The sequence below is a fragment of the Lissotriton vulgaris genome, chromosome 1_2 (genome assembly GCF_964263255.1).
Source record: "Lissotriton vulgaris chromosome 1_2, aLisVul1.2, whole genome shotgun sequence".
NCBI classification, from domain to species: domain Eukaryota; kingdom Metazoa; phylum Chordata; class Amphibia; order Caudata; family Salamandridae; genus Lissotriton; species Lissotriton vulgaris.
Genome location: NC_141686.1, coordinates 183,890,300 through 183,908,001, shown reverse-complemented (window position 1 = coordinate 183,908,001; position 17,702 = coordinate 183,890,300). Strand labels below are relative to the sequence as shown.

General features: G+C 42.9%; 1 protein-coding gene across 2 annotated transcripts in view; it reads left to right on the top strand.

The window, feature by feature from the left end:
- Positions 1-17,702, top strand: part of LOC147734857 (galactose-specific lectin nattectin-like) — a 124,656-nt gene that overhangs the window by 32,746 nt on the left and 74,208 nt on the right. For both annotated transcript variants that reach the window (XM_086953081.1, XM_086953082.1), the window contains exons 2-3: positions 1,347-1,394; positions 9,215-9,360. In XM_086953081.1, coding sequence (XP_086809207.1) covers positions 1,352-1,394; positions 9,215-9,360 — 189 coding nt within the window. In that variant the 5' untranslated portion in view covers positions 1,347-1,351. The remainder of the gene's footprint in view (positions 1-1,346; positions 1,395-9,214; positions 9,361-17,702) is intronic.

Below are 17,702 nucleotides of genomic sequence, written 5' to 3'. Positions count from 1 at the left end.
GACTCTTGCCTTGAGCTCTTGCCTTGCTGAGCTGCCCTGCTGCCTGCTGTGTTCCTACCTGGATGAGAATGGTGGTATCTTCATCACTTGAACCCAGAGTGACTCCAAGTGCTTGCAGGCTTTCCTCCTGATTGAAGTCCTAGAGATACAAATGACTTGCAACTATCTAACCCTGCAGTCTGTGAGTCTGCTATGCCAAGAGGTGTCATCCCAGTCCTGGACCCTTGGAAATGAGACCTAAGGTCGTTTCTCAAGCCAACTCATGCATACTCAGTGGAATCAGAGCATCTTTGCCTTTGTGTGGGTTGGAACCTGTGCATCCTCGTCAACGCATTGCACAGAGCCGGCTCATTACACTCAGAATCAGTACATCACCTTTAGAATCAATGCATCCTCTGCTGCAAGAGCAATAGCTGTGCATTGTACCATTCTCTTGTGACTAGTCTGTACCCTGTAGTCCCTACTCTTCAAGCTACCTCCAGTTCTACACCTCTGAAATTGTTCCTCCAAGCCAGGTCTTCATTCAGCTTAGCCACAGTCACTCTCCTCACCTTTCTTTATTTCCCTTTCTCAGTAATCTAGTTAAAATTTGCTTTTCACACTGAATTGCTTTCAGCACAATAAGTCTAATAGAAGATTCCAACTCCAACAATGCACGCCATGCTTATAAAACTTTTACTCCCTAAGGACAAGTAAAAATACCACCAATGCCCAAGCCTATGTCCAGGCATTGCGGACATTTAACAAACGTTTTTTTAAGTGCCCAGGTATGCACCAGAGAAGCATATAATTCCTTTAGTGGTAGCCCAGGGTAGCAGATACTACACATGGCTTTTCACTTTCCTATCCATGACACTACTTTAGGTTCCCCTATCTCACAGACATGAAAACAGCACAAAGATCAGTGAAGAGAACTCTAAAAGGCCACTCTCTGATATCCTGCCCTCATTCTTCCCCTAACTACCCTTGCATGCAAAACAATAGGTGAACTGAGATCCTTTCTGAATTGCTGAACAATTGATATTATATTTGATGATGAAGAATTGGTCTTTTGCACAGTCACTGTTTTGAGAATTGCAGTTCAAGCACGTCAAATGATGTCTACTCCCTGAGCTGATATATCACCCATTTATGAATTTTCATGAACCAATAGATTATTGTATATTGTATGCTACTATAGTTTTATCACGACTAATTTGCAAATTTTTAACCTGTTTTGTTGTTGTGTTTTTGTGCTTTTATGGATATGTTGTTATCCGAACAAAAAGAGTCTTTGAACCTAGATATTATATTTTAACTGTACAGCAAAACCAAAAGAATTGACATGTATTTATTTTTTCTTTCAGAAACCATGAGAGCAGTTCCCATGCTTTTTCTTTTTCTGGCTCTAAGAGGTTGTTACACGTCTAAAAATGTGGTTTGTTTTCTGTGAAATGTTTTTTAAATGAAATCTTTGCATCATTCAGATACAGCGACAACTATGCTGTCAATATCTGTAAGATTTAGATCAGACTGTGAGGCGCTGGTGGCAGGGAGTGCGTCTTGTGTCGTCACACTTGGCTTGAGCATCTCTGGTATTCCTCACTGAAGTCTAATGTGGGAAACAACCTTTACAACGCAACTTTTACAACACACTACAATTACAACGAAACTTTTACAACACAACATCCATTACTTCGCATGCCATTACAACACAACCATTACAACGCATGACACTACAACGCATACCACTACAATGCATACCATTACAACGCATTGTACCCTTACACTATCCAACACTTACCCTACTGTTGCACCCCCTGGAGTTAGAATAGTAATTTTTACCCCTACACTATCCAACACTTACCCTATTGTTGCACCCCCCTGGAGTTAGAATAGTATTTTTTACCCCTACACTATCAAACACTTACCTTACTGTTGCACCCCCTGGAGTTAGAATAGTAATTTTTACCCCTACACTATCCAACACTAACTCTACTGTTGCACCCCCTGGAGTTAGAATAGTAATTTGTACCCCTACACTATCCAACACTTACCCTACTGTTGCACCCCCTGGAGTTAGAATAGTACTTTTTAACCCTACACTATCCAACACTTACCCTACTGTTGCACCCCCCTTGAGTTAGAATAGTAATTTTTACCCCTACACCATCCAATACTTACCATACATGCAATGTACTGTTATGCGTTGTAATGGTATGCATTGTAAAGGTAGTATGCGTTGTAATGGAATGCGTTGTAAAGGTAGTTTAAAAAAATTTGTTGTAATGGCCTGCGTTGTAATAGAATGCGTTGTAATGGAAGTTGCGTTGTAAAAAATGCATTGTAATGGTATGCGTTGTAAAAGTATGTGTTGTAACGTCATAAATCCGTCTAATGTAGCCGGCGCCCTGGTGAAAGTGATGCAGATGTGTAAGTTGGATCAGTGACAGAGGACCCTGCAGAGCAGTCCTTCCCCTCTATTGGGCATCCAGTGTGAGTAAAGCCTATTGATATTTATGAGATAGAGGACCTGAGGGATCAATAGTCATATTCTGTGGGGATAATTTATAATTTGGAGGAGGGGACCTGCCCTATAAGTTCTGTGCTCCAAACCAGCAGATCCCTGCCAATTTAGACATGAATCAACCACAAGGTTTCAACCAGGGGAGAATCAAATAGCTCATCTAGTGGAAACTCTTGACCTGGAGGCTTGGAGATCTCCACCCGGCAGATTGATCTCTATGGAGAGCTCTTCTCTGAGGATCTGGTGGGCCTCCCACCAGAGACTAAATGAGCCCCCTTATCTTTTAAAGTGCAGGGGCCTCATTTATGAAAAGTGGCGCATCGCTGCGTGAAAACAGCGATGCGTCACTTTTCACTGCGCTCTCCCTGCGACACTAACAATGCGTCATATTTACAGTATGATGCATCATGTCGCAAGGAGTTACAGATACGTCAGTATTTCTGGCGTTTCTGTAGGCGCAAAAGTGACGTATTGCTGGAGTGTGTCACAAAAGTGACGCAACTCCAGCAATGTGTCCTTTCACATGGGCAAGTCCCATGGTGTTAGTGCCTGCGTCAGTCTTACGCCTGCCATGAGGCAGGAGTAAGATTTTGACGCATTAGCATCCAAGAAATGGCGCAGTGAAATCTTATAGATTTCACTGCGTCACTTTTATGACGCTTTCTTGTGTCAAAACGCCCCCCTTGCATACATTATACCTGGGGCAGGTATAATGTGGTGCAGGGGTTTACAAAGTGACGCATCTACCTAGATGCGTCACTTTGTAAATATGGTGTAACAAGGTACATTTTTTACTCCGCTGGTACGTCAAAAAAAGTGACGCGCCAGCTGCGTAAAAGTGACGCAATGGCCCCAGGTTTTGATGGATCTCCTAGAAAACGTTTGGCTAGCATTTAAGAAAGGAAATAAGTCACCTCATGAAACGACATGGCTATCAGTTCTTTTACAGCTCAGTAGTCACAAGTGCTGCATTGTTTCCTCCCAGGAACTGCACGGAATGTGAAGCCATAGGGCCCCTTTCAGAAGAAAGCATCTTGGGATTCCAGGAATTGGGAAGAGCCAGTCCAGCTAGGTTTTTCAGGCCCAAGTCTAATTTGCTTCTCCAGTCACAGATTTCCTGTTTACATTCTTGATTTCTTGTGTATACCATTATAAAACTAAGACCACAATTCCAAGAATACAAAGAAAAAATTCTGGACTGGAGAAGCTGGTGATGTGTAGACCTGGTAAACTTTCCAGCTATGACAAGCTAGTGTGTGCGTGTTTGGGCGCACATGTTCACTGGTGCTTGTTCAAGAACAGACACACTCACATGTACAACTACCACTCGATAAAGTTAGCAAAAGCTGATTAAAGTTGGGCACATTTTTTATCACTCCCATTCAACTTGGTTCAATCTTCCTAAAGCCTCTCAGAGATATTGGATGCCCCCCTTGTAGGAACGGTGGGGGGAGTAAAAGACTATTGCTATTCCAATCTGTGGCCATTTCCTGCTCCAGTTCACTCCGAATCGAATTATAAAATTGCACCCTCCGAATTATATACCATAGGTTTCAGAAGGGGTAGTAGCAGGGGAACGAGTGCAAGGGGCAGGGCCTGGCAGGGATTACCATACGTCTGGCATGGAGGTGTGCAGAGTATGCTCAAGAAGAAGAGGCAGCAGTGGACACGAGGCCAGACCCGCAGGAAACAGTTAGCGAGAGGACACAGAGCTGAGAACATGGGGCCGGCAGTGACACCACTACCCCGTTTAACCAACCCGGCCCTCTGAGAATTGGGAACAGTTTCCTGTTGAAGCAGAGTGGGTCTTACCCTCACTTTCTTTTCAAACTGCAAGATGTTCTGACTCCACAATAGGTTTTAATAAATGATTGAAAATAAATTAGAGTCCTCAGAGTTTGTAACTTTGCATACCCCTGAACGAACCCAGATCTGAGAACGGTCACTCACAGCCTTGTCCTGAACTATTTGCTCATTCTGGGACTCTCTTGTGCTCCTGCAGACTCCTGTTCTGTATATAAATATGTATGCATATTATATCAGCTGCTCCATGAGGATCATGATGGAGGAAATAGCTAGAAAATAAAATAAAAACAAACTCACCTTCCTCTCCTCTTTGAATCATATCTCCATAGACGCTATAGGAGAAAAGCTCAACACTTTGGTCGTCTTTTAGGTCAATAATTTTACTAATTTCCCCCAAATTCTATGGCTTTCTCCTCCCAGTCTTAATGTTAGGAAATGGTTCCCCCTCTGACAGGAAGTTATTCCAAACAACAGGACCGAAGTCCCCTGCATACGAAGCTGTCTTCTTTGACTATACTCCTGTTATGTGCCACAGCAATGTTTTCATATACATTGATCATTGATGTGCTTTAAGTCCATGTGCTGAGCTGGGGTGGATAATCTTTATCTTGGATCATGCTTGGGCTGTTGGGGATCATGCAGGGGTATCCTGGCCCATAGGTGGTGCCCAATATATGTAGAAACTATGGGAGGCAGAGCTGTTTCCTGATTGACAATGAGCTCCCACGATTGGCAAGTACTCATTGCCAAGCGCCTATTTCAACCGGAAGGGCGCTGCACCAGCAAGTCCCGTTCCTGTTCCCAATGGAGGTCAGAAAGCCTCAGGACAAGCTGCTCTAGCTGGAGCAGCAGCGATGCAATGAAGAGGTTTTACAGATCTCTGATAAAGAAGGCAATAGATTCTACACTGGCTGAGCCTAGTGCAAAGCGGCCTAGAGACCAGGAATAGGATCCTGAAGGCTGATCAGAAGGACAATTATATACAAGGTGTCCAATGATGAATGCTAATGGTCCAAATCAGAGAGACAATGGGGAGGGGAGACTTTGGAGTTTGAGGCAAACACCCGTCATGAGGAGGGTTTTATTCACAGTATGCCAGTGGTGATGCAGGCGACATGCCTTTTCATGATGTAATAAAGGAAATCATGTCGAAGGTGTGGATTCTATACTTCAATTTCTCAATAAAAGATACTTAATCAAAGACTTTGAGCACGACGGCTCCAAAGTTTAATACCATTCTTACATCTATGATGTCTGCTACTAATCTTGCCTCAGAAAACTTCAATCTCCCGGATGTGGTGAACAGAGAAGTGGACGCTGCCTTAAAACGGTCTTACGTGGCATCTAATCTTGCATTGAGGGCAAACCTTCAGCGTATGCAACTTAGGTGCTACTCAGAGATTTCCAGGCTCTGTATGATTGTATTCAGGTGAATGAGGATCCTTCTATTATACTGAGTAAGATGTAGTTGGTAGCCAGATTTCTTTCAAATGGCCTGTGGTAGCTGCATCCTCAGCAGGGGCTAGTAGCCTGTCACATGTTGCTGTGGATGAAATCATGGAAACTGGAGGCCACCCAGAGAAAGAGCTAAAGGTTCTGCAACCATTTAATATGAGTTCCAAAAAGAAGTTGTCTATATTCAAACAATGTCCTGTGAATTCTATGGGTAAACACATATTTCCATTTCTGGCTGGCTCTTGGTAGAGGGGCTACATTTGACAACAAAATCATAATAATACCTGTGGCCAAGAGCAGCCAAGTAAATAGCTAACCTACAGTTGGAGCAAGATTAAAGCTATTCTATCATCAGTGGACAGAGTGTGTCTGTTAGACTTGGAAACCGTTGGTGTGTTTTCCCAGTCTTTTTGCATTCTAACCTCCCGGTTTTGCTGGTTTAGTGTCTCTGCGCACTTTCTCACTGCTGTTCAGTGCTAAAGTGCAAGTGCTCCTGTTGTAAATTGTTATTAAGGATTGGTGTCTCCATGATTTGCTGATTTGATTTATTAGTCAGTCCCTATTACAGTGCACTGTGTGTGTGCATGGCCTGTAAATCAAATGCTGCAAGTGGGCTTGCAGCACAGATTGTGCCACCCACACAAGAAGCCTGTAAAAGTAACTATGGCCTGCCATCGCAGAGCCTGTGTGCAGTCTGGTACTGTCATTTCAGCTTGGCCAGGCCCTAACATTTCCTTTTCTTACATGTTAGTCATCCCTAAGGTAGGCCCAAGGTACCCCTGTGTGTAGGGCGCAGTGTATGTGAAAGGTATGACATGCCCTGGTGTGTGTGGCATGTCCTGATAGTGAATTACTGCCACTTTCATTTTTCACTACTGCAAGGCTACTTGTCCACATAGTACAGAAAGGGGAGCTTGTTTATAACATCTTATAAACATAACTACCCCTCTGGACAAGGTGGAAAAATAAAGTTTAGTATACCTGACCTCAGAATCTAAAGACGCATCTTTTAGTGAAGGTGATTCTTACATTCTGTGTTTCAAAATACGACTTTTAGAAAGTAGGTATTTTCTTGCTCAGCCATCCAGTGTTCCTCTGCTGGGTTTGTGCATTGACTTGCTTTCGGATGACAGGGGCTGGGGAGGAGCAGTTGCTCCAGAGAGTATAGATGGGTCTCCTGGGCTGCATTTAAAGTAGGGGAGGAGAATTTATGTCACCTGAATGGGCCTGGTCTGCCTTCAACACTGCTGTCTTCACCCCCTGCCAGGAAGCTTCACCAATGAGGACAGAACTGGTTTTGGCTGGGTACAGACCCTCTCTGCCTTCAGAGATCAAATGATTCATGTGTATAAAAAGCAGGGCCCAGACCCCAGACTTTTATGTCGCTTCTGGGAAATCAAAAGGATCCTTTGCCAAAGAGAAGAGCCAGAGAAGCTGAGGAGGAATTCTGCCTCTGTGCTGTTTGCTGTCTGGGTTTAGTCTACAGTGGCTACTTGCTGCCAAGGAAAGGAGAAAACAAAGTCGCTGCTTGCTTTTTCCCCCCTGCTTGAAGAAAATATCTCCAAGGGCTTGAAACTGAGCTTGCCCCCTGTTGTCTCAGGAACAGCAAAGACCTCAACTTGTCTTTGGGCACCGTCTCTGATCGTCTCCGCAGAAGTAAAGGGTAACCGACTCTGTCATCGAGTCCGTCGCAGGATTCTGTGTACTGAAAGCACCACGAGAGCAAAGCATTGCTATGCAATGCAACCCTGGTCTCACCGACTTCATCAACGAGCCTCTGCTTGCATCGCGTCCCCAGGGCACCATACTCTGCAATGCTTCACTACACGCTGCAAGGACACTACCGACTCAGTCGCTACCCGACCTGAACATCGCCTGGCTCTGTTGCTGCACTATGACCTACCGGTACCGCCGAAAGCTCTGTCTCACCCATCCGCGCCAGCCCTGGTCTCACAGACGCTGTCAATAAGCCGCTTCCTGCACCACATTGTGGGGACACCGCCCGCCACAACGCTCCACTTCACAACGCAACCGCGACGTTTGCCCCGACCGACCCGCACCGATGTGTTGGTCGCAACCCGAAAGGTACTGCGTCTGAGTCTGTCGACTCTTTAGCTGGCCCGTATCGACTCAGTCAGCGGGATTTGTTAGACTCCGGATTAGCTACTGAGTCTAAAGAACTATGTTTTATTGATTTTACCACAATTTAGAGGTTATTTTACACAAGTACTATTTTTCAAGAGTATTGTATGTTGTTTTTATTAATGTATATGGTCTTGTTGATTTAGATAAAGCTTTACTATTTTTCTAAACTGGTGTGGTGTCCATTTGTAGTGATTTCACTGTATTACTGTATGCGTTCACAAATGCTTTTCACACTGCCTCTGAGATAAGTCTGTCTGCTCGTGCTAAGCTACCAAGGGGGTGAGCAGGGGTTATTTTAGGAGTGTATCCCCCTTACCCTGACTAGAAGCAAGGGTCCCTTTTTAAACAAAGGTACCTACCTCTGCCAACGAGAGATCCCCATTTGTAACAGAAAGGATGGGTATTATTGTGGGGGAATAGTGTGGACTTGAAGGAGGACGAAAACAAATTGGGGTAATGAAGATTACTGAAAAGTAATTGGGCCATTTATCTTTTTAACCATTCATAACATCCTTTTCAGCACTGTATCCTCCACCTTTACTTCCACACATTCTCCCCTGTACACCATTCCAGTCTTCTTTTCACCATAGAGTTCTTTTTCTTATACTCTTCGTTTCACCCTTCCATTCACCCTTCATTTTCCCCTTGCTATCTTCTCCTCTTTATTTTTTTTCCTACATACCCTTTGTATTGCATTTCACTCTTCAATCTGCTCTATTTGAGTCTCAGCGTTTTCTTCCTTTGCATCACATCCCTGTCTGTGTGCCTGTCAATGCTTGGCAGGCTTTCGTCACTACCACATAACACATCATAACATAACATAACATAACATAACATAACATAACATAACATAACATAACATAACATAACATAACAGAACATAACATGACATGACATAACATGAGATGACAAGCTAAGGCGTGATGTGATATAAAAGCCTAATCTTGGTCTGTCTATCCATCACTTCAATAATAGCCTCATTCTATTATTTATAAGGATACAAAAAATAATTCTTTATCAAATGGACTATATTTTAAAATGCTGGGAGGAAAACACAGGAGACTGCTAACTATTGAATTAGTTTACCAAATGTACTTAAATGTGGATTGTCCATATCTTGAGGTGTAGATGAGCGCTAATTCTGTATTTTTCATGGGATATGATGCACAATACTTTGGTTGTAAGAAGAGACTTGGGTGGATATTTTATATTTTCAACTTCTTGGATGAAAGTATTCAATGTTGAGCAGTGACCTTCCATAACCCACGCCCTCTCTCTGCTTTGTATTTTGAATATTGCTAGGAAACTCTCAGAACACGACTGCACAGACATCGGAAGCCAAAGAAACCTGTCTCTGTGCTCGAGGCTCCTGTGATTACGGATGGGTGCACTACAAGAATGCGTGCTACAAGCGGTTCAATGACATAATGTCTTGGCCAGAGGCAGAGGTAAGAGATCCACACATGCCCTCATAGATGTGAAGGCCTTTATTACGTAACATTTGAAATGCTTATTGGACGTCACAAAAGACAGCTTGAATTTACTAACCATTTTAAAGGCACACAGATGCAGTGGTGAATTACATTGTTTAGTAAAAAGGGCCATAAGCTATTGTGGATGGTGATCAGGGCTGATTACATCTCTCCACCTCCATGTCCTTACATAATGCAATGTATGGAATTACATCTCCTGATATACGTTCTATAACAATAATTATGATATTTTATGAATGTGCTATCTGTATTCGACCTATGTATAATAGTGATGCTCACCACCGCCATCATTATGGTAAGATATAGGAGAACAATTCAATATGTCCTGTGTATAAGTGTATTTTTTTTATACAGGTTCTCGAGCTACACGCAACACTTCATATTGACAAGAGCGCTTTCAGTAAACAAGCACTGGGAATGACAATAGCTTTCGCTTTTTACAGAAAGTGCATCTTAAGTCAATGATAAGATTACATGCACCCTACCACTGTAAATGTAAATGTAAAGGACACTTTTATAGCGCACCTATCACTCCAAGGAGTATCTTGGCGCTCAAAAAACCAGATGACAAGGTTGAGGGAAAGAGATCAACTCGATGGAGAATGCTTTACACTTTACACCAATGCTATGCAGGCCACATCTGCAAGAGAAAACACCCACGTTTTTAAAGCTTTCCTAAACTGAGTTTCATGGGACAATGACCTAAGGTAAGATGGAAGCTTATTCCAAGCCCTAGCACCCAGGACGAAGAGAGATTTTCCTCCTTTGGTAGCCAGTCTGAATCTGGGGATTATTAGTAGGTTCTGACTAGCAGACCTCTGGCAACGGGTGGGATGGTACCGTTTAAAACCGTTACACAGATATTTGGGCCCTTGCTGTTGAAAAGCTCTAAATGTGATCAGCAAGATCTTAAATAGGATCCTTTTGCCAATTGGTAGCCAATGCAGCGCTTTAAGCGCAGCTGACACAGATGACTTACGGGGCCAGAGTAGCACCAGCCGGGCAGCAGCATGTTGGACCATCTGTAGCCTATGGAGTACAGACTTATTGACTCCAGCATATAGGCTATTACAGTAATCCAGCCTCGAAGTTATTAAGGCAACTGCGACTGATTTTCTTGCTGACAGAGGAAGAAGGTCAAAAAACTTCCTCAGAGATTTAATTATGTGGAAACACATACCAGCTACGGCCACCGCGTGCTGTTTAAAGCACAATTGGTCATCAAATTTAATGCCAAGGTTTTGAGCAGATAAGATGGTATCAGGGGGGGCTTCAGCACCGTCCGGTCACCAGTTTTTCGGGGAAAACAGATTTTGATTTCCGTAAGGCAAGATCTCCGTCTTGCCGGAATTGCATTTGAGGTGGTTCTCAGTCATCCATTTAAATGTGGCTGTTAGGCATTTTTTCAGGTTTTCCTCCGCCCCAGGCAATTCCCCATCCAGTGTGAGTAAAATACCCAGGCAAATTTTTGGAACCAGCTAACACATAAAAGGTGGCTTAGGCCACGTAAAGAAATGATATTCCACTACTGTTGTACACATTAGGATACAAATTTAATACTTATTACAATAACATGATATTTGATAAAATTGATACATAATTATACACAAAAGATAAAAACGTTTTTTGTAGCATTATAGCATATGCATAACTTCAATCATTCAAATAATTCATAAATATAACAACTGTTGGATGGTTTCCTGTCCAGTACCAGGATAAGCTGAGTGTCATCTGCATATGATATTGTACTAATATGAAATGATGCAATTAGCTCAATCAGGGGTACCATGTATAGATTAAAGAGGACAGGGCCTAACCTCGCGCCCTGATGGACCCCGGAGCTGATGACCTTAGCTTCCGACTGGAATTTGCCCAGAACTGTAATTTGGCGTCTGTTGTTTAGAAAGTTCCTAAGCCAACCCAAGACTGTACCTCCTATTCCTGCGGCCACCAACCGGTCCACTAAGATGTTATGTGAAACCGTGTCGAAGGCTGCCGACAAATCTAATAAAATCAGGACAGCCTTCTTTCCCTGGTCTATGGCCATTCGAAGGGTCTCTGCAGTCTGCTGTGAACAGCAGGGCAGATTCTGTAGAGTGTTTTGACCGAAACCCTGACTGGTTGGGATGTAGGATTTTGTTCTCCTCCAGAATGATCGTAAGTTGACTGTTAACAAACTTTTCCACCAGTTTGAACAGCAATGGGAGCAGGGATATGGGCCGCATGTTAGAGAGGGTCGTTGGGTGAGCTAGGGCCTTTTTGTGAAGGGGCTTAACTGCTGCGAGCTTCCATTCACTGGGGATTTCTGCTGTGGCTAGCGATGAATTTATAATGCTGTTAATAGTAGGATTAACAACCTCCACCAATGCCTGCAAAACCAAAGGGGGGCATCGGTCAAAAGGAGATCCAGATTTACTGGCCAGAATGGCTTTAGAGGTCTCCTCAAGGGAGACAGGCGCAAATGATTCCAGGCAGGGGATCCTCATTACTGTCTTAACTCCTTCAACCTGTTCTAGGTTTTCTGGAGAAGAAGATGTCGGGGGAAAGGTCTTCACAATGTCGAGGATCTTATTTTGAAAGTAATCAGCGATCAGATTGCAAAGAGGTTTTGAGATGGAGGAATCTCTTGTGACAGGGCCGATGGGTTAGTGAAATCCTTTACTATTTTAAAGATTTCTTTTTGTCCAGAGCCCGCCGTGGATATAGCCTGAAGGTAGTAGGCTTTCTTGGCTACTTTAATCCCTGCATGGTAATGCCTTCTGGCTGATTTGTAGATATTACGAGCGGCCCACTCGTATTTCCAACGCCATCTCCGCTCAAGTGCTCTCACTTCTCCCAGCTCTAACTTCAGGGCAGGCGAGAACCATGGGGCATTCCTTTTGCCCTTAATGGCAGCTGAATTTTTCCTACCAGCTGGTCCTAATAGAGCGCCAGTCGTACCTATCCAGTCACAGAATTTCTGATGGTCTATTGAAGTGTTGCCTGTTAAAGCGGGCGTGGCTTCTTTTAACATTCCTATCAGATTTGGTCTGCTGGAAAATTTCTTCCAGTTAGGTTTATACGTGTTGTCAGATCTTCTCTTTTTCATAGTGTTGGTTGAGACGTAGTTATTTAGTGCAATATCAAAAGGGATGAAAAAGTGGTCGGACCAAATTAGGGGGCGCGGCGATTTAATCATCAACCTAGCCGAATTGGAGCAAATACAGTCCAGCAAGTGTCCAGCTACATGGGTTGGTTCTCGGTTTCGGAGAGTAAGACCAAGAATGTCAATAATATCTCCCTTGTGCATACATATCCATCCATCCACTCACTGACTCACTCTTGCATTCACCAATTTAATCATCCACAATAACACTGGCACAATCTTCTAAAAGCATATTGAAGACGAAAAACATTAAAAGGAGAAAATCGATGCAAAGAAGTGGGTGGCTTTCTTGCAATAGAACTGAACGTAGGGCCCGATTCACAGAATGAACTTAAGACTCAATCCTAAACTTACTACTGTTTTGGTATTCACAGAATGCACTTACTACTTTTGGCATTCACAGAATGAACTTACTACTTTTGGTATTCACAGAAGTTAGAATTTTGTCTTAAGTTTGTCTTAAGACAGACTTAAGACAGGCTTAAGACAGATTTAAGACAAACTTAAGACAGACTTAAGACAGACTTAAGACAAAATCCTAACTTAAGTCTGTCTTAAGTTTGTCTTAAGACAAACTTAAGACAAAATCCTAACTTCTGTGAATACCAAAAGTAGTAAGTTCATTCTGTGAATACCAAAAGTAGTAAATGCATTCTGTGAATACCAAAAGTAGTAGTAAGTTTAGAATTGAGTCTTAAGTTCATTCTGTGTATTGGGCCCTTTGTGTATAATTGTTTTAAGGTTCCACTGCACTGTGCTTTCACCATTGAATGCTAAAGCGTACAGTGAATCCCTCCTGTACTGAGCCAAGGTGACCAACTCAATGCTGATAAATATGGTGGTTATCTTGGAATGGTGAAATAATGGTACATTATGAACAACATCTTTCCAAGAAGAAGGCTGCCTAGATAAGACTTAATGGCTGCGGAGGGTGCAACAAGCTCTGGATGTAATGAGTGGCAATCGACTGACCCTTCAGAACTAACTGAGGAAATTAAAAGAAAAACGATAAATAAGAGAAGGGAAGAAATAAAGGGGCATATGAAAGAAACAAGTGATGGTGCGCGAGCTCTATTATACGCATTGGTAATGCCAACCGTCATCACCTTTCAGAACTATTGACTTTGCCAGTGCCTTTTTGTAAGGCTGCACAGCATCAGTAATAAGCAACATGCATTTCCTGATGCTGTACTGCATCAAAAAAAAAGATAAGATGATAAGACCGCTGCTGTTGATCACATCAATTGGATGGCATGCTCATGAGTGATAACATATGCTTGGGCCAGTGGAATGACATGGGCGCTATTGCTTTTTTATTTACTGATCCAAGAATTTGATTTTCAGTAGTTCCCCCCTCTAATATGTATGCTGATCTACTGGTGAGAGAAACAGTACCGAACATGAAAGGCACATTAAATAGTGTCCCAAAGGAAAAATGTATTAAGTGCAGGAAGGGAGCAGAGGTGGTGACTGTGTATAAAAAGGGCGCCAGAGATGACCCTGCCAATTACAGACCGATCAGTCTGATTGACGTGATCCAGAAGGTGGTTGGCAGGGTCATCATCTCCAGGGTGGGTGTCTGGATGGAAGAGGAGCATGTCCTTTCTCATTTCCAAGCAGGGTTTCGTAAAAAGGTGGGTAAAATGGACCAGGTCTCCCGCTTTTTTGCGATCTATTTGAAGGCTGTGACCATCAACAAGGGTAGTCTGTACCTGGCATTCATAGATCTCAAGACGGCGTTCGACCTGGTCCCTCGTGCAAGGCTGTGGGATATCCTGGAGAAGATGGGCCTTCCAGGGCCACTTTTGGGATTCATTGTGAAGCTCCACGAGGGGAAATATGCGAGGATTAGATGGGGCACCCAGGGACATCTGACAGAGAGGGTGCCCGTGAGGAGTGGAGTCCGCCAGGGATGTGTTATGGCGCCGACCCTGTTCTCCCTCTTTGCAAATGGAGTGGTGGACCCTCTGAGGGAGGAAGCGGCAGATGCGCCATCCCTGGCGGGGGAAAAAACACCGACCCTACTCTTCGCGGACGACACCATCTTGATCTCTAAATCCCCCACAGGCCTCCAAAAGCTCTTGGACCGTTTTAGTGTGTTCTGCACTGATAGAGGCCTTACCATCAACACCTCTAAAACAAAGCTTATGGCCATTTCACCTTCCAAGAGATTTAGGAACAATGTTTTGCTTAATGGTGTCCCCTTGGAGCTGGTTGATTCCTTCGACTACCTGGGTGTCAGGGTAAATAGCCGGATGAAATGGAAAGATCACTTGGCCAAAATGCTACTAAACCACAAAAGAGTTTCAGGGGTGGTTTTACGGGAACAGCGGGAGTCGATGAGTAAGCCTGTGGCACCGACTCTCGCAATTTATGAAGACCAAGTACTACCGGCTGCCCTATACGGATCCGAGCTGTGGGGGTTCGAGAACATAAAGGAGCTAGTTACATCTGAAAACAAGTTTATGAGAGATCTGGTGACCCTCCCAGTTTCCACCCCGCTAATCCCACTCCGGCTAGATTTGGGTAGGCGTCCCCTCAAAGATGTAGTGCGTTTGCGCCCACTACTTTTTTGGGTGCGACTGAGAAGGACCCGGGAGCTTCACAATTATGCAGCAGTTCTAGATGAACTTATTTTGCTCAATATGGGTAATAAGATCAAGTGGTTGTGCAACCTGAGGCAGCTGGTTGTGCAATTGGGCTTAAGTGAATCATGGACGAGCCAAACACCGCCTCCCAAGACAGTGATTAAGAAGCTCGATTGGGACTGGGTCCAGGATATGGCCACACGCAGAGGTGCAGGGGGTCCTATTTCTGAGTGGTTCCTTGAGATCAAATGGACAAGAAAACTTGAACCCTTCTTGGACTTCATAGAGAAACCTCTGGATAGATAACTCTACCTAAAACTTAGGCTTGGGACTTTACCGGTGAATGATTTCACCTTTGGGTGGAATAATCTAGGTGATCCATCAAAAGCCTGTCCTGGTTGTGCAGCCCCCAATGAGTCTGTGGCACACTTTCTCTTTGCTTGCCCGGCATATAGGGTCGCCAGGAAGAATTGGTTAAAACCATTATGCAAGGGGTTGGGCCTCAGGTGTCACAAAATGGCCCTACGGGTGCTCTGCACCGACACTGCCTCTACTGCTATGGTGTGTTGGGTAGCTAAATACTTGGGTAGTGCATGGCAGACACGTATGAAGAGGGCTAAGCCCACCCCCCATTTAACCTAACCGCCAGATGGCCCAATGCTAGGATGTTTTTTATGGTTCTTATGTATTTGTTTTTACTGTTTATTTTATAGATTTTAGAATTTGGGTAGTATGTGATGCTGTATGTATGTAAGGACTGGTGGGTTCCTGTTTTTTTTATCCCTCTAAACGTACTGTATAAATTGTATACTTTTATGCTGAAATTTTTTATCGAATAAAGTACATCAAGTTCAAGTATTAAGGACATGAAAAAGAGATCATAGAGGTACCTTCGGCTAAGGCATTCACTGCATTCACTGTAAAGACTTGTGTTTGACCTCATGTTCACAGGATCAGACCTTGGCATGGCCACTCAACCTTACTTTGTTTTGTGGTAGATAAAACTTCGAAACAGAGCTGGGTAACATTAACAATCTGGTGTTCAGTACTTACATACCCTTTTGGACAAATGTGCGTTTTATAAATACATATAGGATATAATATTAAGAAGCAGTTTAGGAAATCAACCTGTTGCTGAACCATATATGTTTGCTTGCTTTTAAAACCCTGTTAATTAGTAGTAAAGTGCCTGTGTTTCCCTTTAATTAGGGATGTTTTGACATATTCCAAATTGGCTTATTTAACGATTTTATGAGTTCCTAATATATGGTACAAAGTGTACCCAGGAGCTGGAAGCAAAGTGCCACTAGTGGAGGGCAGCAACTAGTCTGTCATCTACGACAATTACAGTGCCAATATCGCTTTCGACCTACCAACGTAGCATTATTGTAGCAGTGTAAAAATTGCAACTGAGCCCCTCAAAATAAATCCTTGTGACATGAAAAAACCTTCCTTTTGTCATTCGGTCACATTTAGGCCCAAGCAGAACCACCACCATTTTAAATGCTCATGTTTAGACTTGACAAATTTTCTTGAAAGTTGACACGTAATGTCACTTTTTGATTGTGTGTTTGTATGGATAGTGTTCCAGGAAATATATTTGCTTACATCTTCATAGGCCCATTATCAGAATCTTGCACATTCTGTACAAAAGCTAAAGTTCACCTCACAAAAGTATGTTGTTTATTATTGTTCGCTCGTGATTCAGCGCTCCTATTGAAAAACTGACTCATAAACACTACCTAACACCTCAATACTCACCATTAATCACGAAACACATATAAAGGCCCATAATACCAATGAGACAATTTCTGAGCAACTGAATCAAGTGGTCTGAATAATACATTTACTCTCTTATTATTTATACTATTATATACAATTGCAGTTCATCATCTTTACAATGGTTTTACACATTTATTATTTATTAAGCAAATCACTAAGGCGATTGGATCAACTAATGGTAACTAGACCATGAATAAACATGACCAGCTTGTCTTCTTCAAATCTAATTTTATTAGCTTTTATTTTTCATAAAGAAAAAGGCATTAATGTTTTAAATCTTTATTTTATAAGTAATTAAGAAAGCGGCATTTTAATAAGGAAATGAATTAAAACTGACATTTAAAAGTAAGTTCATGAAATATTAGCAAAATAACAGTTCCCATTCCCTAAATCTATTTCCCTGTCTATTTCTTGCTTCACCTAAAAAGGAAGATCATTTAAAGTCTGCTGTCCTTACATGAGCCAAAGGTCTATCAGCATATCACTCAACACTCAGGAATCTGAAAGTAAGAGTTTTTTCATTGCTCATAGTGTCAGACTTTATACCTTTCTCTCTAGCTAAACTTTCTACATTTTACATTCTTTTTGACAAATCCATGATTCTCATTGGCTGTCCAGTGTCAGTCCATGATTAAGAATGGTTATGTCACCACCGACTCTTGACCAAGTCCGGGCTTCATATAAGGCCCATTGTCTTTTATTTCCACGTCTTCGATTTCCTCAAGAATGATACTTTACTCGAGCCTCGGGCGTTTACTTCCTAACCTTGGCAGGCACATCAA